The sequence below is a fragment of the Miscanthus floridulus genome, chromosome 11 (genome assembly GCF_019320115.1).
Source record: "Miscanthus floridulus cultivar M001 chromosome 11, ASM1932011v1, whole genome shotgun sequence".
In the NCBI taxonomy this organism is placed as follows: Eukaryota; Viridiplantae; Streptophyta; class Magnoliopsida; order Poales; family Poaceae; genus Miscanthus; species Miscanthus floridulus.
In genome coordinates, this window is record NC_089590.1 from 91892279 (window position 1) to 91917848 (window position 25570).

General features: G+C 48.7%; 1 protein-coding gene and 1 pseudogene across 1 annotated transcript; one reads left to right on the top strand and one right to left on the bottom strand.

The window, feature by feature from the left end:
* Positions 1-7675: 7675 nt before the first annotated feature.
* On the bottom strand, positions 7676-13078 carry LOC136492612 (probable sulfate transporter 3.3). Its single transcript, XM_066488591.1, has 12 exons — positions 12624-13078; positions 12278-12326; positions 11808-12187; positions 11624-11689; positions 10080-10193; positions 9866-9982; positions 9563-9689; positions 9152-9438; positions 8885-9075; positions 8700-8779; positions 8254-8330; positions 7676-8164 (listed from the first exon to the last, which is right to left on the bottom strand). The coding sequence occupies exons 1-12, from the start codon at positions 12987-12989 to the stop codon at positions 8015-8017; spliced, it is 2004 nt and encodes a 667-aa protein (XP_066344688.1). The 5' UTR covers positions 12990-13078; the 3' UTR covers positions 7676-8014.
* Positions 13079-21332: 8254 nt separating this feature from the next.
* On the top strand, positions 21333-24012 carry LOC136494173 (uncharacterized; annotated as a pseudogene).
* Positions 24013-25570: the final 1558 nt, after the last annotated feature.

Below are 25570 nucleotides of genomic sequence, written 5' to 3' on the forward strand. Positions count from 1 at the left end.
CCCGTCCGCATCGGTGACGAGGACTTCACCATCACGTGTGTTGGCCTCAACCTGGGCGCCTTTGACTTCATCATCGGTTTTGACTTCATTCGCACGTTGGGGCCCGTGTTGTGGGATTGCGACGCCCTTACCATGGCGTTCGGGAGGGAGGGCCGCCGCGTCACCTAGCGGGGCGTGCCCGGCCCTCAGACGCCCACCCCACAGCAGGCGGTGACCGCGGTCACGACTGACCCGTGGCTACCTCTCCTGGATCGCCTGTTGGCGCAGCACGGTGACATCTTCGACGAGCCTACTGGGCTCCCTCCGGCGCTCCCCTACGACCACCGCATCCACCTGCTGCCCGAGACGGCCCCCGTGGCGGTGCGGCCGTACCGATACCCGCAGTTGCAGAAGGACGAGCTCGAGCGCCAATGTGCAGCGATGCTTGCCCAAGGGATCATTCGGCCGAGCACTTCGCCGTTCTCCACGCCCGTCCTGCTGGTGCGCAAGGCGGACAAGTCGTGGCGCTTCTGCATCGACTACCGCTCCCTCAACGCCAAGACCTCCAAGGACAAATTCCCAATTCTGGTGGTTGACGAGTTGCTGGATGAGCTCCATGGGGCTCGTTTCTTCACCAAGCTTGACCTTCGTTCCGGCTATCATCAGGTGCGCATGCACCCGGAGGACATCGCCAAGACGGCTTTCCGCACCCATCAGGGCCACTTCGAGTTTTTGGTGATGCCATTTGGGCTCTCCAATGCCCCGGCAACCTTCCAGGCGCTGATGAATGACGTCCTTCGGCCTTACCTGCGGCGGTTTGTGCTGGTATTTTTTGATGATATATTAATTTATAGTCCATCATGGGCCGAGCACTTGCAGCATGTCAACATCGTCCTCCACGCGCTTCGGGTACACCACCTTCACTTGAAACGATCCAAGTGCTCGTTTGGCGTGTCGTCGGTGGCCTACCTGGGCCACGTGATCTCCGAGGGCAGCGTCGCCATGGACGCTGACAAGGTCGCCGCTGTGGCTGCGTGGCCCCTACCGCGCTCTGCCCGCGGCCTGCGTGGTTTCCTCGGCCTCGCGGGCTACTACCGGAAATTCATTCAGGACTTCGGCATCATCGCCGCCCCACTCACGCGTCTCTTGCGGTGGGACGCGTTTGTGTGGGACGACGATGCTTCGGCGGCATTCGAGGCGCTCAAGCGCGCTTTGACCACAGGACCTGTTCTTCAGATGCCAGACTTTACTAAGCCCTTCGTGGTCGACTACGACGCGTCGGGCGCAGGGTTCGGCGCCGTCCTCCACCAGAGCGTCGGGCCTCTCGCCTACTTCAGCCGTCCCTTCGCGGCCCGTCATATCAACCTGGCGGCCTACGAGCGGGAGTTGATCGGCTTGGTACAGGCCGTTCGTCATTGGCGTCCATATTTGTGGGGGCGCCACTTTTTGGTTCGCACTGACCATTACAGCTTGAAATTTTTGCTTGATCAACGATTGTCTACAGTTCCGCAGCATCAATGGATCAGCAAGCTATTTGGTTTTGACTTCTCGGTAGAGTACCGCCCGGGTGAAGGGTCGAGATGGCGACTAGAGGGGGGGTGAATAGTCTTTTCTAAAACTTAATCGCGTCGGCTAACCGATACAAATGCGGAATTAAAACTATCGGTCTAGCCAAGACTATACCCCACTATATATGTTCACTAGCACCTTGCAAAGATAACAATTATGCAACAAAGGTGCCGGGCTAGCTAGAGCTCTCCTAAACAATTCTAGGAGCAAGGTTACACAAACCTATACCACTAGTACTTTAAGCGACAAGGGAGCTCCTACACATGCTAGTAAGCAAAAGCACAAAGCTAACTAAGCTCACTAGCAATGCTCAATAACAAGGCAACCAATGCCTAATTAGAGAGCGCAAATACTTAGTTACATAAACTAAGCAATGTGACTAACAAGGTTACTAAAACCAAATTAGCCACGCAAGGGAGCTACTTCTATGCTACACAAGCAAGAAGGTAATTAGCAAGCTACACAAGCTATCTAATTACTAGAGCAACTACACAAGCTTAATATGTATAAAAGTAATTGCAAGCTTGTGTAATGGGGATGCAAACCAACGGGAAGAATAAGGTTGACACGATGATTTTTCTCCCGAGGTTCACGTGTTTGCCAACATGCTAGTCCCCGTTGTGTCGACCACTCACTTGGTGGTTCGACGGCTAATTAGCATCACCCGCTAAGCCCGCACGTCGGGCGCCGCAAGAACCTACCCCTTGAGTGAGGGTAGCTCAATAACACGCTTTACTAGAGTTGCTCTTCGCGGCTCCCGCGGGGCGAGCACAAGTACCCCTCACAAGCTCTTCTCAGGAGCTCCGCACAATCTTCTTGCGGGCTTCGACGGAGACCACCACCAAGCCGTCTAGGAGGTGGCAACCTCCAAGAGTAACAAGCACCACCGGCTTGCAACACGATCACCTAGTGCCACTCGATGCAACCTCACGATGCAATCGCACTAGAATCGCTCTCTCACACTATCGGATGAACACTATCATGTATGTGTGAGATGGAGGGCTCCCAAGCACTACTACACAAGCCACCAAGGCTCTAGTGTGCTCAGCTTTTTGGCCCAAGGCCGGCCATGGCCTCTATTTATAACCCCATGGGCAAATAGAGCCGTTACCCCTTCACTGGGCAAAACTCGGGCCGACCGGACGCTCCGGTCCGATCGACCGGACGCTGGACCTCAGTGTCCGGTCACGCGATACTCGCCACGTGTCCCCTGCATTCAACGGTCATCTTCCGATCCCAACGGTCATCTGCCGACCGGACGCAGCACTTCAACTGACCGGACGCTGGACCCTCAGCGTCCGGTCGTTTCCAGTAAGCTCCCGAGCATGACCGGACGCGTCCGGTCAACTCGACCGGACACAGCCCAGCGTCCGGTGCTTAACCCTAAGCACTGTGCCGACCGACAGCCTGACCGGACGCACCACTTCAGCGTCCGGTCATTTCGGACTCAGCGTCCGGTCACTGTTAAACAGTGAGACCGAATTCCTTTCTCCTCTATCTTCTTCACCCTTGGTCCAATGTGCTAACCACCAAGAGTTTGCATCCGGCATAATAGAAAATAGGCATTCCATTTTCTCGAAAGCGCCGAATCCCGCCGAGCTTGCGAGGCGGGAGGGAGAGCTACTTCTATGCTACACAAGCTAGAAGGTAACTAGTGAGCTACACAAGCTAACTAATTACAAGAGCAACTACACAAGCACAATGTATGTGAAAGTAATTACAAGCTTGTGTAAGGAGGTTGCAAACCAACGGGAAGAACAAAGTTGACACGATGATTTTTCTCCCGAGGTTCACGTGTTTGCCAACACGCTAGTCCCCGTTGAGACAAGCTTCAAGGTTGCCGCCGGTCCTCTTGCTAGTGGTGACTCATAAGTCACACTCTCCCACATGGAGTGCTTACCACAAGCTCTAGCACTTGACCCGGCCGGACCACTTGTCGCCCTTCGCGTCTCGCTTTACTAGAGTTGCTCTTCGCGGCTCCCGCGGGGCGAGCACAATGCCCCTCACAAGCACTTCTCCGGAGCGCCGCACAAGCTTCTTGCGCGCTTCGACGGAGACCACCACCAAGCCATCTAGGAGGTGGCAACCTCCAAGAGTAACAAGCACCATCGGCTTGCAACTCGATCACCTAGTGCCACTCGATGCAACCTCACGATGCAATCGCACTAGAATCGCTCACTCACACAATCGGATGATCGCTATCAAGTATGTGTGAGATGGAGGGCTCCCAAGCACTCACAAGCATGGACACTAAGTCCCTTGAGGTGCTCTCACCAGCCATGGCCGAGGGCCACTTCTATTTATAGCCCCAAGGGCTAAACTAGCCGTTACCCCTTCACTGGGCAACGGTTGGGACGACCGGACGCTCCGGTCGTGTTGACCGGACGCTCCGGTCGTGTTGACCGGACGCTGGACCTCAGCGTCCGGTCGCTCGCAGACGACCACGTGTCCCAATTCCAACGGTCACTTGACCTGACCGGACGTAGCAACTTCAACTGACCGGACGCTGAACCTCAGCGTCCGGTCGTTTCCAGTAAGCTCCCGAGCATGACCGGACGCGTCCGATCGAACGCGATCGGACGCAGCACCAACGTCCGGTCACTCTCCAGCTTCTGCGTCACTCCACGTCAGCGCGACCGGACGCAGGTAGTCAGCGTCCGGTGCATTCAGATCCAGCGTCCGGTCAGTTGACCGACGCCAGCATCTTCGCGACCAACTCGTTCTCACTTCTAACTTCTTCATCCTTGCTCCAAAGAGCCAACCACCAAGAATTTGCATCCGGCGCAATAGAAAATAGGCACTCCATTTTCCCGAAAGCGCCGAATCCCGCTGAGCTTGCGAGGCGGGAGGGAGAGAAGGACCCAAAACCCATCTCACCCCTGCAAACACCACCTCCTTTGTAAATGTGCCAACACCACCAAGTGTACACCACCATGTGTATGTGTGTTAGCATTACATAATCATTTCCCAAAGGATGTTAGCCACTCAACTTGCCACGCCACTCGATCCTAGCGACAATGCAAAGTTAGATCACTCGAGTGGCACTAGATGACCGATATGCAAACAAGTTTGCCCCTCTTGATAGTACGGCCATCTATCCTAAACCCGGTCATAAACTTCTCTACACACCTATGACCGGTGAAATGAAATGCCCTAGGTTATACCTTTGCCTTGCGCATTCCATTCCATCTCCTTCAATGTCGATGCAACACATGCACCAACACGATCAACAATGATATGATCCACTTCATATCATCACATGATCATATTGGTTCATCGATCTTGACTCTACTTGCTCTTCACCGTTGCCATCGTCCATCGGCGCCAAGTCTTGCTCAAGCTTCACCACCACGCGGTCCATCACTCCAAAGCCTTCGACTTGCCCTTCACGCTTGCAACCGGTCCATCAAGCCAAGTCTTGTCTTGATCTTCTCCACCTTGATCACATGACTCAATGTCATGTCTCATGTGCATTTAAGCTCCTTCATCATCACGTGTGTGAGCTCTGCAACATCTCCAAGCCATTTTCACCTTCATGGCATATGTTGCTCACACACATGTACCTGTGGACTAATCACCTGTGTATCTCACATAAACACAATTAGTCCACCTAAGTTGTCACTCAATTACCAAAACCAAACAAGGACCTTTCACCGGGCCGCTTGAACATCATGGCAGACGCTCTCTCTCGCCGGGACTTGGCAGATGGGGGGGCAGCCGTCCTGGTGGCCGCGGCTGCAGTAGCCCTCCCCGTGTCGGGACCATCCTTCGACCTTCTGGACGCCATCCGGCAGGCAACAGCAGCCGCGCCTGACGCCCAGCACCTGCTGCGCAGTTCCAGGCGGGGGAGCTGGAGGCCCCATGGCGCCTGTCTGACGGCCTTCTGCTCCATGGATCCCGCGTCTACGTGCCGGACCAAGGGGAATTGCGCCAGCAAATGCTCCTCCTGGCTCACTCAGCTGGCCATGAGGGCACCCAGAAGATGCTACACCGACTCCATGCAGATTTCTACATCCCCCATGATCGTGTGCTGGTGCAGGACCTAGTGCGTTCTTGCACCACATGCCAGCGCAATAAGACGGAGACGGTTTAGCCCGCGGGCTTGCTGCAGCCCCTCGACGTCCCCACCCAAGTGTGGGCGGATATCTCGATGGAATTCATCGAGGGCTTGCCCAAGGTTGCGGGCAAGTCGGTCATCCTCACGGTGGTGGATCGCTTCTCCAAGTACGCCCACTTCATCGCGCTCGGCCGCCCCTACACTGCTACGTCTGTCGCTCGTGCCTTCTTCGATGGTATCGTTCGCCTTCACGGGTTTCCGCTGTCCATCGTCAGCGACCGGGACCCCGTGTTCACCGGGCACGTGTGGCGAGACATCTTCAAGATGGCGGGCGTCCAGTTACGCATGAGCACAACTTTCCATCCGCAAACGGATGGCCAGTCCGAAGTGGTGAACAAGGTCATCGCCATGTACCTCCGTTGTGTGACGGGGGATCGCCCCCGCGCGTGGGTGGATTGGCTGTCGTGGGTGGAGTACTGCTACAACACCTCCTTCCACACGGCTCTTCGCGCCACACCGTTTGAGGTCGTCTATGGTCGCCCTCCTCCGCCGCTGCTGCCCTATTCGCCGGGTACAGCTCGGACCGAGGCTGTAGATGCGCTTCTTCGGTCCCGTGATGAGATCCTCGCCGAGGTGCGCCAACGTCTTTTGCAGGCTCAGCAGCTGTCCAAAAAATATTATGATGCCGGCCACCGCGACGTCGAGTTCCAGGTGGGCGACTGGGTGTGGCTGCGGCTGCTCAACCGCACGGCCCATGCACTCTCTCCAGGGGCCAAGGGCAAACTCGGTCCTCGCTATGCCGGGCCATTCCGCGTCTTGGAGCGTCTTGGAGCGGTGGCATATCGTCTACAGCTGCCCGAGGGTGCCTGTCTTCATGATGTCTTCCACGTGGGATTGCTCAAGCGCCACCGCGGTGACGCTCCAGCAACGCCGGCCAGCCTGGCGCCGACCTTTGACGGCCGTTACACTCCTGCCCCGGCCAAGGCGCTACGTGTCCAGCGGCACCGTGACACCTGGCTGGTGCTGATCCAGTGGCATGGTTTTCCAGAAGAGGATGCGACATGGGAGTCCGTCGACGAGTTCCGCTCCTTCTACCCCGACTTCCAGCTCGAGGACGAGCTGTTTGAGAAGGCGGGGAGAGATGTTATGACCGGCATCCAGTACTCCAGGCGAAGGCCCAGCAGTGACTAGAGGATGCCGGCGGGTTAGGGGGCTCAAGGCCCATATTTATCATATTTTACATAATAGTAGAGTTATTTTCTATTATTATTCAGAGACATAAATACATGTAAACTCTATTGAGGAAAGTAAGCAGAAACATATTATTGTTTCCGACTTCCTTTAGGGAGCCGGGAGATTACCTTGTGCCCTAATCGCCTCTCCTCTTGCCTCACGCTCGCCGCCAGCCTCCACCCGCGAGATCACAGCGCCCCGCCGTGGTCCATCGCGGTTTAAGCCTCGACCCCCGATCTCCCACCGCTACAACCTACGCTCGGTCAGAGGAGGAACCTCGGTTCCTATCAATGACATATTGCAAAGTGGGGTGTCAATATATATATATATATATATATATATATATATATATATATATATATATATATATATATATATATATATATATATATATATATATATATATATATAGAGAGAGAGAGAGAGAGAGAGAGAGAGAGAGAGAGAGAGAGAGAGAGAGAACTACTATCCTGTAGCTGGCTACAGAATAACTTATTCTGTAGCCACTTTGAGTTACGATAATTACTATGTTAATTTACGAGATTATAGTAACTCCTTACTAAGTGGTTTAATATAACGTTATGGTAAATATCCCCATATGTTATAGTAACCCAACTATCGTAAATATGTATTGACATTATGGTAAATTAATATATAAAATTATAGTAAATGGGAGTGGCTACAGAATAACTTATTTTGTAGCCGGCTACTGAATAGCCTCTCCCTATATATATATATATATATATATATATATATATATATATATATATATATATATATATATATATATATATATATATATACACTTGTGCACCTCCAAAGTACCAATGGTCGATGTAGAACGAAGAACTTTGTAGTAAATAGACGAATTCAAATATAGTCTCTACTCTTATAACACCTAATATTTATCGCTGCAAAAGAAATTTTCTGTAAGATCTATCTATTGTACTCCCATATTTTTTTCATGTACACAAATATTGTTGGGTTTTCGGTACTCCAATACTTCAGAATTCACATTCTATTACTGAATTTGCATCACATGGATCTGAAGAATTCTACTAGATACAAACATAGATGTGATGTACTCCTGTTGGATGCACTTCCCATGACAGAAAATCCTGCACCGGAAATTTTAACAGTGCAATGGATGAACACAATGACAATTCAGCAATCCATTTATGGTTTTGTCATCTTGGCAAGTGCAGAAAGTGAAGCGACTGCTTTGGCAGTGGTCAGATACAAGCAATCTGGCCTAAAATAGTTTTGAGCCTCATTTGCTCGTTGTATTTTCTCCATGACCTCTCCAGTAGGATTGACAAGCACAAGCTGCAACACAATAAAAAGTTAGTTTGACATTCAAAAATCCTTTTCACTTTTTATAAGAATAATTGAAGTTTCATATCTGAAGAGCATACCTCCAGACCACGTTTCTCTATTGATTTCTTTATGTCAATGAGGAACGCTATGCCACTTGTGTCAATTGCAGGAACAGCTGAAAATATATTTTCTATTTGTTAATAAAAAACAGAAAATATTATAAACTATTTTGCACACAAGTATTTTTAATACATTGCAGACATTGCATCTTCTTTGTTTCTGATCTAAAATAAAACTTTCCAAACTTACTGTTAGCTAACACTTGACCACTAGCAAAAGCAAATTTTGCATAATGACAAGTTAATTCAGAACTATTTGTAACTGTTATTTTTCCTCTATTTTTTAAAAAGCACAAATTTTATTTCACAAAATAGTTCCAATGAACAATGCCGGATAGTTGCGTTTTCTCTATCTTATTGACACGCAGTTCTCCTGCGTGTTCGAGAAAAAAAATATGCCATATATCCTGTAATAAGTCACTGACCTGACAGATCCAAGATTATGAAATGGAGTTCAGTATGTTTATCCTGTTCAAAAGATTCTTCCTCTATCCATCTTTTAATCCTGCAAATGGAAATAACAAATATATATTTGTCAACTTGTTCTCTATGTTTACCATGCAAGTGAAATGCTAGAATACATACTGAATTGTAACGAAATTGCTGTTACCTTTCATTCAGGTAGTTGCAGTTAGCGAAGTTTATTGGTGCTTCAATGGCCAAGATCAAGAACCCGGAAACTCTTTGGGCCTCCTTGTAGTGATGTAGGTCCCTGTAAATATCAGTCCCCTTGATGTTCCCTTGAACCATCATCTTTGGCCTTGTGATCTGCATCAATACCCTAAATATAGATATACCAACCTGCATTTTTTATAAAAATAAATGTGAGCACCAAGCAAATAGAGCATGCACATTGAAGCACAGCTAGTATACGTACCGCTATTGCCAGGCCTTCTTGGACTGAGATGAAGATGACGCCGGCAAATGCACAAACACACACCAGAAAATCCATCTTGTCCATCTTCCAGATGTGGTACACAGCAGGCAAATCAATCAGACCGATAACCGCAGCGATAATGATTGCTCCAAGAACAACATTGGGAGTATACACAAACAATGGCATGAGGAACAGCAGCGTGACCATCACAGTCAGTGCCATGATCACATTGGACATGGCAGTCTTGCAGCCGGCATTGTGGTTTACAGCAGAGCGGGAAAACGCTCCTGATGAAAAATAAGACAGAGCCAATGATCATTCCCTGTCTTGGTATTGATCCTAGAAATTTACCAAGAATCTGATCGAAGATTGGACATGATTTGGCAAGCCAAAAAAAAAAAAAAACTGTACCTGTTGTTACGTAGCATGATGTACATGACCCAACAACGTTCATCAGCCCTATGGCCATCATTTCTTTGTTCCCATCTACTTGGTAGCCCCTAATTGAGGCAAATGTTCTACCAACTGCTATTCCCTCCTGCAGTGGTGAAATTACATCCGCATTCCATTAGCAGTGAGCCAGTGCTACTTGGATGAAAAACAACGGAACTGCTTAATTCTAGCGAAATAGTATGATGTGATATGTTTGTCTCAGAGATTTGTCAAGCACAATGCTCGATTAAGATAAAAAAGCAAAACGATGGTAAGCCATACCGTAAGAGAGATTATTCCAGTGACAAGGCCAGTCTTCATGGTGAGGCCTAAATATGTTGTGTCAAACAGTAGCTTGTCCCATGAGGGGTGGTTCAGGCCACACTTGAGCTGCCCGATCTGTGGTGAAAAAATTAAAAAATATATATCTTGATTGTCATCTTGTTGCAAAGACAACAAGCAAAACAAAATTCCTTTCAGATGTTTCAGTTCTTACGATGCTAATGCCATGATTCTGAGCTTTGAAGAGGTAAACAAGCAGGGTCGAGATGATGACAGATGCGAGGGGCGCGCATGCTGAAACCCAGAAAAGTTTTGGCCATCTTATGCTCTGCATACAAGGACGACGAGGTGGAAAATGTGTCACTGCAGATGGACTGCATCAAGAATGTAGATGAGACTCTGAAATCAACTTTTTCTCTGACGCCACAATCATTACAGAACAATCAACAGACAGCTGCGTCACTTATGCATTCTGCTAACACAGTTCCAAGCTTGCAGAGGGCATGTTTAGCAATCAAAATCTCGGCCACGACCAACATATATGGCTAGCAAAATTTCACACAGAACACGAACAAAGTTCTGCTGATACTCTGTTCAATTCACAGCAAGACGCCCACACACATGATATGTTACAGAACAGAGTAGATCAGACAATGTGCTACGTAAGATGCAGGGAATGATTTGCTAGTTGGAGTGGAGTATATAATCAGGTGATTGAATACGAATTAAAATCATTGTGGCCTTAGAGGCACAATGCTAGCCTAATGAAGGGCGCTAGATTTAGTGCTAGATTCAGCTGCCTGTGGGTTCGGTTGGACAGGTTAAGCATCATTCAGAAAGATATATAGTTTGGTTTACCGATCGACGTCATAAAACTCCACATATATATCTGCAAGTACGGCATAGTTGTCCTCACATACATGATACATCTGACATTCATGCATTGGTACAAATCAATTGCCGACGTGCCGTCCATTGTTCACTCGTGAACAGACCACTACGTACGTATTGCCATTGCTGATATATATGTGTGTGTGTGTGTGTGTGTGTGTGTGTGTGTGTGTGTGTGTGTGTGTGTGTGTGTGTGTGTGTGTGTGTGTGTGTGTGTGTGTGCCGGTTTTGGACATGATGTTTTGACCATTAGCTTTTGGAGTAGTATAGCACAGTAGCATGTGTTGCCGGCTGTAGGCGATGAGATTCCGTGGATCAGATCTGACTGAAAAATGATACGCAGATCCTTCCAATGCACGGTCAGATCGATACAGAGCGATCATTTCATCCATGACTACTGCATCTGCATGCATGGCTATCTTGCCCGCCCCGGCCCCCGGGCACTACTCCTTGTCCCCAGAATCTTCTTCTGCCGTGGGGTTGTCAAGCTAACGATCGCCAAGCTATAGCACTATAGCACACGACCCACACACGTACAACCTCCTGTAGCTAGGTTTGTTGCCGCCCGTTGCCGTGCCACCTGACGGCCCCTGATGAGGACCTAGGGCACTAGTGTGTGCCGTGTGCGAGTGCGACAGCCACAGCAAAATAAACAAGCAGAAAGGCATGCAAACGCGAAAACGCATGCTACTGGTACTACTAGCTGTGTGGGCTACTAGAGCGGCCAACGGTGCTGAACAGGGCCACGTACGTATGAATACCAGAAAACGACACTAGTCGTCGTCAAACCTGCAACGGGAGGCCGGTATGTACGACAAGAGGGAATTTATAAAGAGTAGTTCAAAAAGAGAAATTGGTTGTACGTACCACATGCCTCGCCGACAGCAGGAAAACGAGGAAGCAGACACCCATGAGAATCGTCTGCCACGACCACTGCACACGCAAGCATACAACAAACACGTACACGAGCCCGTTAGTTGCATTGGGTAGCTAAGGCAGCGGCCGCCCGCGCGCTCGGCGTCGGCGAATGGACATGCATGCGCGCGCGCACCTCGTTGGTGTGGTGGAAGACGGAGGCCATGACGGGGACGATGCCCATCTCGGTGGTGAAGTGGACGATGCCCAGCAGCGCCTTGAGCTGCTGCAGCGCCACGATGATGGCGGCGCCCGCCATGAACCCCACCAGCGTCGCCTTGGACAGGAAGTCGATGACGAACCCGAGCCTGAGGATGCCCAGGGAGGCCTGCACCAGCCCCGCGAAGAAAGTGGAGGTGAAGGCCAGCTGAAGGAACAGCAGCGGCTCCGCGGTGGGGCTCACGGCCTGACGCAGCATGGACCCCATGATCAGCGACGCGATCGACACCGGGCCCACCGCCAGGTCCCGAGAGCTCCCCAGCACCGCGTACACCATCGGCGGCACGAAACTCGAATCTGCATATGCATGCATGGCTCCTTCTGCTCATCACTTGAAATTACAGATAGATACTAGATAGAGACGCCAGCAGGGATACAGATACGTACACAGCCCGATTATGGGAGGCAAGCTTGCCAGCTTCGCGTAGCTAATGCCCTGCAGAGCCAAATAGAACCGTGTGTGCATGCGTGCATGCATGCAGCTGGGATTAATTAATGATTAATGCAGTACGAGAACAGTTGGCACAAAGTACTAAATCGCTCCAAACAAGCTTGCAAATACACAGAAACTGCAGTAAAGAAACGTATACAGCTGGACTAGCACAGCAGTTCCATTGACCGTCTGAAACGGCAGGGGGGGAAGATCCCATTTTGACTGCAAACATGCACTGTGGGAGAAGAAGCTAGCTAGTAACCAAAGGATCGATACATGCATGGAGAAGATGCTGCTTGCCTGAGGAATGGCGAGGCTGGCAATGGTGAGACCGGCGACGAGGTCGGACTTGAAGAGCGAGAAGGAGTAGCTCGGCACCCAGTCGAGGATGGGGAAGAGGTACCTGACCGCCATGAGCCACTGCGTCCCCAGCGGCTGCCCCTTGAACGCCCGGAACGGGTCGTCGGGGAAGAAGGTCTCCTTCACCCTCGCCTTCATTTTGCTCGCCGTGCTCTGCGCCGGCGGTGGCGCCACCTTGTGAACTGACATCGCCGCAATCTCCTGCTCTGTCACCGGAGCCGCCGCCATGCCGCCTCCATGCGGCCGGCTCTTGCTGTCATTGTAAGCACCACCACCACCACCGTAGGCACCTCTCATACCTACCATGTGTGTGACAGAGAGGTGACTGCTGCTTACAGCCTACAAGAGGAAGATGGGCCGTATTGGTAGCTCACTAGCTCCTCCGGCGTCCAAGTCCAAGGTAGATATAAAGGAGAGGAAGAGGCCGCTATATTGCAGCTTCAAAAGAAGAAGAAAAGCGGTACGCAACTTGAGAAAGGAAGAGAAGAGAGGGAACCAAAGGCGCCACAAGGGGTAGGGTTGGTGTCCAATAATTAGGCTCTCTCCAACAGGATATTCACTGTGGAATCCAAACCCAAAATGGATCTCTAACGTAATACATATAACCTCCAACAGAGTACCTATATGGAAGACCTATTTTAGGTGACAGGAGAGGCATAACCTAAATCTAAGTATCCTCTCTCCTGGAGACCTATTTGCAGAAAGAGTTGTTTTTTGGGTCTTATTATTGAAGAAGACTAAAAATAGGTATTGATGTCTTTGCCTGTAGTGCTATTAAAAGACGAATAGGTCTTGTATTTTGGGTCGCGGTTGTTTGAGATAGCCTTGGTCGGAGCGAGGCATGCGTGTAAATTGGCAGTTTTTCTCATGGACGGGATTCCATTCCGTGGATTTGATACCACCCCACCATCGCTTGTGATGACACATGACAGAGAAACAAACCATCCACACCACCACTTTTACTTGCTTTAATTTAACATCACCATTGCATGATCTCATATATATGGCAAAGTAGGGACCGGACCCATGCAGCACTAATATATTCCTTGGTGTCTACATGTGCATCATAGAAAGAATTAAAGATTCACGCACATAATTGATCGTTTGACCTATAGAGCATGATCATCTAAATTCATCAGTATTATTGCTGCACACACTCTAGTGGCCTAACTTGATGTGGCACGGAGAATGAGAGGAATTTCACGCTTGTCAATTTCAAATGTTGCACGCGTACACGTATATGTTGAGTTTCTGCCATGCTACATAGGGGTGCGTGCCAAGGGTCAAACTATATATTGCACCAAACATTAGGTGTGTTATAGGGGATTTATTCATACAGACTATAGGACTGATCACTGAAATCCCAGTAGGGGGCAGGGGCAACACCCCTCCTGTTCCCCTAAAAAAACTGATCATGCTTGCGCCCGAAAAGGATATACAATTCTTTGGATCATTGAGAATTAATCTCACTATTACTAATGAGAGACAATGTTTAGAGGCTCCATGCATGTTAATTCTAACAAACCATATGGCCATCGAGTTTGTAGACTTGACAACAATAACTTTTTTTTACAAACTTGGCAACAATAACTGTTAGATCCAATTTACTTCAAAATGACAAAAGCACATACATTTGCCAGTGTGCTCACTGCTGGTGCGAGTTTGATTCCTAGAAATCGCACTCGCATCTCTCACAGAAACTTGTTAGCCTCTCTCACGTGGAGCCATAAAAAGATTATGACGATGTCGCTTATGGGGCTATGGATGGTCCCAATGATCTCTGGATGGATGCAGTCTGCTGGTTTGTATGTAGTTATAGGTCGATCTAGTTGTGCATGTGGTGTGAGTGAGTATCATGGGCGTGTATTCATACATCAACAGATGCCACAATTGTATCCAGATGAGAGGCTTAAAAAAACTAAACCACCTTCTAAATTATCCAGCATAATCTAAAGTACCTAATCCACATCTCAATTGCACATATATGCCATTATTATTATTAAAAATAAACTAAAACAATCCCTAAATCTGCACCTAAACTATCCACAAATGTCATTATGGAAACAAATAACCCAAAGTATTTCATAACGCGTAGCTTAACTACTCGCTTTTGTTAATATATTATACAAAAAGAGCTAAAAGTACATATGTAAGATGTGTGCTACCATAGAACACATATACTAGCATAGTTCCACGCGGGGAGCCATGAGCTTTACATGGTTTAGCGATCATAAAAGGCGTTTCCTTGAAGAGTTACATATTTACAAGTTGAATCATATTAGTACTTCCATAAAACATATGTAAGTTGCTACTTTTAAATAAATTGATTATGTTTTTTTCCAAAACATTATAATATATTTGCGTAGACAGTTTAATGGTAAGCACTCTTTTTTTTCTAAAAACATTCATGCTTGTCTCATCTGACCATCGTCCAAAACTAAGCAAACGCTATGTGAGACAATGACGCAATTTTGAAGGGGTCGGTGACTATGGTGAGGCAAATATATATAAGTTCAGGGTCCAAAGTGACAACTATATATGCAATCAAGAGGTTGATGAAAGAAATTGCAAGTTTAGGGGGCTCGGAGAGATGGCTGCACAAGTTCAGCTCAGGGACCTCCTATACAATTTTATCAAAGAAGAAAGAATACCGAAATTTGAGTTGAAGATGGCTTGCGAATGGGTGTTGTGCATATATACTTACTTCGGTAATGCTCTCTACCAACTATCGGTTTGGCCGGATGCGCGCCTTCGTTGGGCCGACCAGGTCCGACCGGCCCATTATTACAAAAAATCTAGACGCTTCCATCGGGACAAAACCGCCTCGTGCCACGTGTCCCTGCACCTCGCGCCACGCCTTGGACCCGCTTCGCGCCGCGCGCCCCTACGCCTCACGCATCACGCGGGACCTGCCTCATGCTACGCACCACACCCGTGCCTCGTGCCTCGCGCCAAGCGCCAAGCGCCGCCCGCGCCTCGTGTTGCGCTCCCTCGTGCCCGCGTCAATGAGCCTTCATTGTGCGGCAACAAGTAGATGAGCACATGTTGCAATCATATGTTTCATGTGTTTCATATGTATGTTGCTTATGTTTCATTTGGATATTGCAAAAGTTGATCTGGTGTTGCATATGTTGCAATGGCTATACACGTGTATTGCAAGTGTATTGTTCAAATGTTTTATCTATTTCAAACGTATATTGCAAGTGTTTCATCTGGATGTTGCATATGTTGCAGTAGCTATACAAATATGTTGCAAGTGTGTTCTCCAAATGTTTCAGCTATTTTCATCTGGATGTTGCATGTTTTCAACTGGATGTTGCATATGTTGCAGTAGCTATACACGTATGTTGCAAGTGTATGTTTCAAATATTTCATCTATTTCAGACATATGTTGCAAGTTTTTTATCTAGATGTTATATATGTTGCAGCGGTTATTCGTATATGTTGCGAACGTATGTTTTATTTGTTTCACCTAGTTTTAGGATGTCGCAGCAAGTGTTGTTCCCCACGCACTGACTCGCGGGTACGCACGCGCTACAGGTACCCATCCAGTGCTGTCTATATCTGTCATACGGGCCAGCTTCAATAGTCGGATATGCACGCAACAGGCGGTCGGCCGGGCACTCCCTGGTCAAAGTTTATGCACTCATGTAGAGCACCAAAGCGGGCTAACACCCAACGGATACAGAACCAGGCGCTACTGCACCACCAGGCTTGGTCCTCCACGATGGAACATGCAGCCAGGGGTCAACACGGGTATGCACGTTGTGCTCCCACACTCTCTCTCGCATGCAACTGGGTGGGCCCCATGCACATGCTGCCCATGCAGGCGCAGCAGCAGCGCATGCCGACCCAGCAGGAGCAGGCGGGGCGTGAAGCACACGGGCAAGCGTAGCAGCGCACGCTCGGAGTGCAGCGAGCCAGCAAACGCAGCAGCACGCGCGGAGCGTATAGCACGCAGGCAGGCACAGCAAACTAGCAGGTGCAGCACACGCGGTACGCGGGCGTCCGGACGTCCGGCGCTAGCATGGCCCCACTTATATTCTCCACCAACAGGGCTAGGCTAACCTTTATAATATCTTGCCCTGAAGTTAGAAAATTCAATATTAAAAAACTGTTTCATAACTTTGTCAAATTGATGAGATCACACCGGTCGTAGTACTCTAGATAAGGAGGAAACATGTATGATTATCTTTATGAAATGGGCTGTAAAAGTTTGAAAGCTAAGAAAATCTAAAAAGTGACCTCGCATGCATCATTTAACCGTGCAGTGTCAGACTCGGCATGACTAGCTAGTTCTAAAAAAGCGCGCGACTAGTCATGTTAGATTGGAACACTGTCGTGATCGGAGGCTTAAAAACCACGACATTGCAGCAAGTTCTCTGTTAGAAACCACAACAAAAAGGTTCCAGGGTCAGATTAACAGATATACTCATTGGACATAATCATCTACCTAGCAGGATTGGGTTAGTCTTCCCCTGAATCCCTCTCCCAACGCTGGACCCAGGCTGCCAGACAACTCATAAAATAAATACCAACAAAGCTTTGTCCCAATAAACTTTGGAAAATTGTTTCGAAGGACAAGAAGTACAACATGAGACTTCATTAAAAACTTCTACCCATTACTAATGTGAGATGTCAAAACGTGCAATCAATCTATTTTAAATTTTACCACACATGTATTATGTATAGCTAAGAATACCAAAAGTTGAGTAGTGGTAAACTATATTTCTGAAAAAAAAAATTCATCTAGCAGGGGTAGAGCCAGAACAGAGGCAGAAGGCTGTTAACTACACTGCTAGTTTTAGCATGTCTTTGTTCCAGGCATAGATAGATGTAGTGCCAACTAGTCGGAGCAACCATGGGCGGACAGGCCATTGTGCCTGGGTATTCCCGGGCAATATCCTATTTGGTGAGTAGTACGACATAAAGCTGTTACCTTTTGCCACTACAGCTCTGTTCATTGTAAGAAATTTGGAGGAATCTAAATGAATCTGAAGAAATTTGTGAGAGCATAAACAGTGATTTTCATCTATGCACAGTGAAAACCGGCTGGTGTTTGTACCAGCCGAACGGCGCCTACGTGTTTCGAGTTTTTGTCTGTGGCAGTCGTCTTGTAAAAACTTGAACTTGCTTGCGTATTCGAGAAGAAAAAATATTCAATATTTCTAGAGAAAAATTAGTAGTTAGTAGGCATATACACATGTATAATATAGGTCCCGTTCGCTTCGCTGAAAAAACAAGTCGAAATATTGTTCTGGCTAATTTGTTGTGAGAGAAAAACACTGTTCCGGCTGAAAAAAAAAACAAGCTGAAAAAACGGATTATAAGAGAAACGAACATGGCCATAATTAAGCTCCAAAATGCTACTCTCTTCGTCTCATAGCATCTCTAAGAGTGTTTCTAAAGCTAACTCTCTAAATTATTATTTAGAGAGCCATTTGAATAAAAATCGTTCTTTACATCTTCCAACAACTTCTCTCTGTCTTGTTCACATTCTAGAGAGCCAACCCGTTCTTTATTTTTAGCTAGCGAAAAATCTAGAACAGAGGACGACAATATTTGAAAACTCAATTAAAGAAGCTATTAGAGGATATTTTTTACCTAAACCATTATTCCTATCAACGAGGAAGGATATAAATATGTTCTTAGAGTTGCTCTTATTCATCCAAACACGTAGCAGCCCACCGGCTCATTCACCTATCACTCTCACTTATTCCCCAATGGCCACACCCGACGACCCAGGATTTGGTGCCATCTTGCCTTTCCCCAATCCACGTTCTCCTCCTGTCCTCCCGACACCATGCCGTCTCCGCGCGTCGCCACGAGTCTACAAGACAGCGAGAGGCAGAACCGTTGAACCGGGAACCCTAGCAGCTAGCACTGCCGGCCCTGGCCACCGCCCGCCCGGCATGGTGGCACCTCGGTGCAGCAGCACCCTATTGCCCTAGGGGCGGATCCACCAGCCCACAGAGGCGCTTGGCCGTCCATTGAGCACAGCCGTGCTCGCTGCTTGGCCTCATCTACTAGCAAGCGCAATGCCATAGCAGGCCGCTGCACGCCGGTGGCCGGCCAGGAAGGGCGCACATACCCACCACAAGACAATTGGAAGGTGGAACTAGGCACATCTCAAATTCTCGAATCGATTTTCCTTGATCAAATTGAGAGGTACTAAATATTAAATCCCCTTTAGACCTTGTTTGATGTAGTCGGATTCACATCAATACATATGTTGGTGTGGATTGGAGTGGGACTTGAACTAAATTCCACCTCAATCCACCCCAACACAAGTGGATTCAAGTGAATCCAATAACATCCAAACAAGGCTTTAGTCTGTTTTGAAATCCCGTAGGTCCGCCATTGGTAGCAACGGAGTATAGTATACAAGAGTTTTTTTTGGTCGTTTGGATGACCTAATAACATTAATCATGCAATCTTTGAATTTGAGACCACATAAAGAGATTGTTTACAACGGCCGGCCGGAATCACCCTCACAGCCACTCAACCACCATATACGCATCTCATCAAGCAAGGGGCAAAGAACAAGAATCACCGCAGGAAGCATGAACAAGCTATAGGTTGTGTGCAGAATCTTGTCGAGAGCTACCAGCGCAGCAGCGCTACGTGCAGAAACATGCAGGCCTTGATCATACGCTCATGTGTGATCATAATCGTATGCCATTGGTGGAGACACTGAGTTGTCATTCGTGGCACGATTCGAGCTTAAGGAAAAAGCTGCAGGCGGAGAGGATTCGGATATACATGGAGAGCGACGTTTATGCATGCGCAAAGCTTCACGCGGAGCCAGGGCACTGTGTGTGTTTGCGTGTGTGTCCGTGGGTAGTGGGGCGGCCAGTGTTTTCCATTCCATCGCATCTTGGATCTGAAGATGTCATCTGTCAATGATATGAGATAATAAACTGATAAACGCACAGGAAGAGGAAGATAACACTGAGTGGCATGCAGGAGGGCAGCGAATGGATAGGAATATTTGGAGTACTCGATCCATGGAAACCGAGCGAGAGGACGAGAGAGAGACGGAAACAGACGCCGATCAGGATCAGAGCTGCCTTTTGCGCAAAGAGCGCTTTGGTCTTTGGAGCACCAACACCAAGCAAGGTCGTCCACCAGCCAGGATCAGTGATAATAAGTCAGTCTCGTCTGCAGCGGCTATGCATGCGCTTTAATTAATAATTCCCTACTCGTTTTCCAAACATGCATGCAGTATAGACCGGCCGGCGTCTTCTTTCTTTCTTTCTTTCTTTCTTTCTTTCTTTTTAATAAAATAGAGAAAAAAGAAATAGTAGTATGTGTCTTTCTCGATCGTGCGGTATGGTAGTACCTGCAGGAAGAAACGTGTTGCACAGTGTGAATCTGCGCGTCACTGTTGCAAGCAAGCATGCATGGGCCAGGGCCATGGAGCTATCTAGCCTGCAATGACTGGGCTACAGGTGGAGGTGGTGGTACCACCACCCCGGAAACTCAAGGCCTCAAGCTAAGTGGCAGGCTCACTCGCTCAGTGGTCCAGTCCAGCCAAGTCCACGGCCGGGAATGGATCGGAGTCGGAGGCGAGAGGAGCATACACAGCAGCGCCACGCACGCACACGGCACACGAGGGTGCGGCGACTGTGCTGAGTGCGTGGGGTACAGCAGCGCGAATTGGCCTCTTGCCTCGATCCTCTCCGATCCCTGCAGAGATGTGAAAGGCCGGCGATGACGGCCGGATCGGGGGGCGCCATAGAATATAGATGCCGCTGCCATTTGCCGCCGGGTCGACTTCGTCGTCGCCTTTCGGAGCAGTCATGGGAGAGACGCAAAGGTAGAAGATAGGGCGGCAGATTTCCCCCGAGTCGCCGCCTATCAACGCCTTTAGGCTTTATTCCTTCTCCTTCTTGCTTTGCGACCAGTTCACGTCCTGGTCTTGGCTTTTTAATCACCAGCACCAGGTGTGCCACTTGCGGCTAGGCTGCCGTTTTCCGACAAAACTTTGGACCGTTTTCCTCCTTCGGTACATGCACTTGTCTACTGCTACTGAGATCGAATGGCCGAATGCTTAAGGTGTGCTTATTTGATAGGATAATAGTGTTGGTTCATAAGGAAAATAGTTATCACTGATCGGTTTAAACTAAGCACCGGTGATGATAAATAAGGACTTGTTTGGTAGAGCTTTTCTTCGGAGCTGTTTTGGAGATGTCACAATTGTGGCTCCTCTCCTCAAACGGCTCCAATCGACTCCTCATGCTAAATGGTTTGGTAGAGCTCCTCCACGGAGCTGAAGATGGGCCCTACCAAACAGAGCCTAAATATCATTGTCGAATTCTAATAAAACCAATAATGGGCACTGACCACATCGACTAACAGTGCAATCAATTTTTGACTCGAGTTAGAGTCCGCCACACCCCTTTCCCTTCTCTCTTGGACTCTAAACATATCCTCTCTTTCTCTCTTCATTCTCCTCTCGCGTCCTCTTTCTTAGTCAATCCTCACCCTCTCATCTCTCTCTCTCTCTTCTCCCTCAGATTTGTACATCCTCTCTCGAACTCCATTGTGGCACTTTTGCATACCCCCTTCTCTCCTCCCCCCCCCCCCCCCCCCCTCTCCCTCATCCTCTGTCTCTTGGATCCGACCTTGCGTAGCTGCGGGCATGAAGGTGACGTGGCGGTGACTGCAAGCCTGGAGGCACGTGAGGTACGGCGGCAGCGTGTTGCTGAATTTTTTTCCTTTTTGTGTCAAAAAGGCTAACATTGTCAGTTGCTCACTCGGCGGTGACAGGTGAAACTGTCACTACCACTTACCTAGTGTTGTTTGGCAAAACCAGTGGTGATTGTCGATTTCATATTAGGGATTTGGACCAGGGATACAGGCTTTGTATAACTGTGTTTCAGAAAAGATAGTATTTGGTGAGGTTGCATGAGCAGATGCAACCTATCTATAGCCTATGAGGCTGACATATGGGTTTGTCACCCTTATTTTGCGGGGAAAATTTTCTATGGAAACTATATGCAAGTTGCGCCATGGATACATGCCTGGATGCCTGACACATGTTGGTCTTTACAGTGCATGCGGGCATGCGGCGGGTGGGCATGGCTGCGTGAAGGAGCAGCTGGCTGGAGCAGAGTCTGTTCCGAGCGGAGGATCGGCATTGGATTGTTAAAGTCCGACACATGTCAGGCATCCACGCCATGTATGCATGTCGCAGTTGTGGATACAGTATGCACATAATTTTTTTTCCTATTTTGCATCACCAAGCCATGCTATATCTATTCATGCAAGTGTGTCCGCACGTGGTGCATGTGTACCCAACTAAAAACACTCCTTAGACAAGTTTATAAATCTCCACTCATGCAGCAGGTTGGGCGAAGCTGGGCAACCAAATAGGCCTCCTAATAATAAGAAAAAAAAACTCAGCTGCCCATGGGCCAATATCCGAGTTTTAGCCCATTAATGTGATGGCCCAGATCTGGAATTTTTGACCCAGTCCATCCTTGAGCCCAGCTCTGGTTCGTTCCAACGAGCCATTAATTTGAACTTTTGAAGCCTTGGTGGCAAAGCTATCTCCTATGAATTATGATCATGTCAGAGCCGGCTGTCACTTGTAACGAGAACCGTGTCTTTGATGCCACTCTCCGTCTCCGAGTCCGAGGTCCAATGCTACAAAGACGTGAGGGCCAAGTTTGACAGGGGCACGGCTGAACTCTGAACCAAGACCGTCATGCCATCGAGCTCGGCTTCATCCCTGCGTCTCCCTCGTGCCCGGCCGTCGTCTATTTCGATCCGGGTTCTGTGTTTGTCTATTTGACGACCCAGGTACGTATTACTCCGTAGTACACATGTGTATTCTGCTGTCACACGAACAATGGCGTAGGTCCAAGAATTCCTCACCGTCGTCAACGGTGACCACGCAGGTGCTCGGCCAGCATCTCATCGTCGACAATGTCTCCGGCTTCGAGCGCGGCCACCGCCCCGCCGTGGGCCGACCTCCTGCCAGAGCTGTGCGAACTCGTCACGGAGCGTCTCGACCCCATCAGCATCCTCCGCCTCTCCCGGCCGTCTGCACGGGCTGGTCCGCGCCCTGCGAGGAGAATCCTCGCCTGCGGCCGGGCGCGCCCGCGCTCCTCACGTCCGGACTGGACCCGGACGGCTGCGAGATCGAGTCCAACGTCGACGCGGGCGCCTTCGGCCTCCATGACGTGTCTGCCGGCGGCGGCAGCAAGTCCTTCCTCGGCGAGGCCGAGGGGCTGAAGGGCCGGACCTGGGTCGGCGGCAAGGACGGGTGGCTGGTGACCACGGACTGCGGCTGCGACGTCGAGCTCCTGAACCCAGTCACCGGCACGCGGGTGAGCCTGCCGTCCTTCGCCACCATCCGGGGAGTCGAGGTGCAGGGCTACCTCCACGTCCGCACCACCAGAGGTGGTCACTGTCACAAGATCCTCAAGGTCGCGCTATGCCGGACGCCGGCGCACCCGGACGGCCACCTCGCCGTTGCTGTCTTCTCCGAAGGTCTGCTGGCGTTCACGGCGGCGGCCAGCGGCTGAGGCACAGGCGAGTGCCGCTGGACGGCGTTGAAGAACCCCGCGGCCGCCTCGCGGTCTGATGTCTCGTACATGGACGCGTCCTCGATGGGAAGCTGTTCGCCGTGAACGAGCTCGGCCGCATCTACTCCGCCTGGGACCTGAACGGCGGAGCCACGACGGAGCCCGCGGTGGAGCAGGGACCGGAGATTGATGAGACCAGCCGCCATGACCGGTGCGGGTACTACCTGGCCGCTTCCGGCGGTGGCGGCCAAGGGCGGCTTCTGCTGATCTACATACATGGCTGCGACGTTGCAGACATGTACAAGTACCGGGGCAGGTGCTGGGACAGTCGTGTATGAAGCAGGTTGGTGTTCGACGACAGGAGGAGCTTCCTCGAGCTCGGCATGTCGCTCCACGAGCTCGACGCCGGCAGCGGCACGTGGCGGCGCGTCACGGACCTCGGGGGAGATCGCGCGCTCTTCCTGGGGGCGAACTACCCGTTCAACGTCACCGTGCGGCGTGGGCCTGAGTCCGAGGATGAGGCCGATCTTGAGGCGGACTGCGTGTACCTCGCGGACACGCCCTACGGCTGTGCCCTACGGCTGCGACGCGGCCATCTTTGACCTGAAGAAGGGGGAGGGAGGTGACGGTTACGTCAAGCAGCGCCTCGCGTACTCGCTCGTGGCTGACCCATTGCAGATGCCCATGTGGTTCCTGCCAACGGACTACCCACACTAGGTGGTTACCGACGAAGATACTTTTTTTTTCTAAAAAAAATAATTATCATGTATGTTTGTGTGTAAGATTTAGTTTTACCAGGTAGCGTATCTGTGCGTTGCTACGACACAACTAAATCTTTTATACTAAAAATACACGGATCGCATGATAAGATAATAATACTGTTAAATTAAATACCGACGTCAAAGTGACATTTAATTCAAAAAGCAAAGTTCGTAAAATTAACACAGTCACGGAGAGAGTGACGTCGCAGGCTCACAAACTCTACTATATAGACTTTTTTCGTGATACGGCTAAGATAATATTTTATATCGGCAAAAAGAATTCTACGATATTCATTTCTTTTATGCGCCAATAAATCCATGAATAAGTTCCGCTATATCTCTATATAATCATGTACACACAGGTTCGAGTATATATGCAAATAGGTTCGTGCCCGTGCGTTGCTACGGGACAGCTAAACTTTTGTACTAAAAACACACGAATCGCACGATAAGATAATAATATTGTAAAAGTATATGACCGACGTTAAAGTGACATTTAATCCAAAAAGTTAAGTTCGTGAGATTTACACAGTCACAGAGAGCGTGGCGTCGTGGCTCACAAACTCTACTGTGTAGATCTTTCGGTGATGCGGCTAAGATCATATTTTATACCGACAGGAAGAGATTTTTGATATCCATTTCTTTCGTGCGCCAACAAATCTCCAATAAGTTTCACCACATCTCCATACCATCCTGTACACGGCGCTGGCAAGCAAATTAGCCACAACTTATGTAATTAGTTTATAATTAGCTCATGTTTAGTCCTCCTAATTGATATCTAAAAATTCAATATGACAGAGACTAAAGTTTAGTCCTAGGATCCAAACACCCCTGACTCTCGACTCCTGCTGGCTGTTCACTTGCACCACCATGCCTATGTGTCTGCACGTATATACTCTAATGCCAGAACGTCTAAGATGGTCTTTATTGTCCACACTTTGAAAATATCATAACTTTAAGGTTGCCATTTGTGTATGCTGTAGGATCGGGATACTTTGCACTGATCCATAAGGGTGTCCATAAGAGTCAAAATTTTTATGCTATTATAATATCTAACCTTACCAATCAGACAAAGACGAACTTAATTGTTAAAATATTTTCAACACTACTTTCATATACTCCCTCTGTCCCAAAATAGAATTCATTCTCGCTTCCCGAGAAGTTAACTTTTTTTTTTACTTCGACCAATTATATATAAAAGGATATTAATATTTATAATACATAATTAGTATCATTACATAGAATATTGAATATATTTTTATAATAAACTTATTTGGAGATATAAATGTTGCACATATTTTTTACAAACCTAGTCAAAGTTGAGAAAGTTTGACCTGTACGCATCCCATAACGACTTATGTTTTGGGATAGAGGAAGTATATGCTAATGGGAGTAGTCAACTGGAAGTTGTGATGAACACAACAATACTTTCATATTATATGCTAATGGGAGCACGAAGAAACGCAGGAGAATTGACCTATATACTAATGGTGGGAATATTCGTTTAGGAAATTGCAGAAGGTTCACCAGTCTCACCATGTATTTGGCACCACTGATGTTTACTTCCATGCATGATTATTGTTTCCTTCCA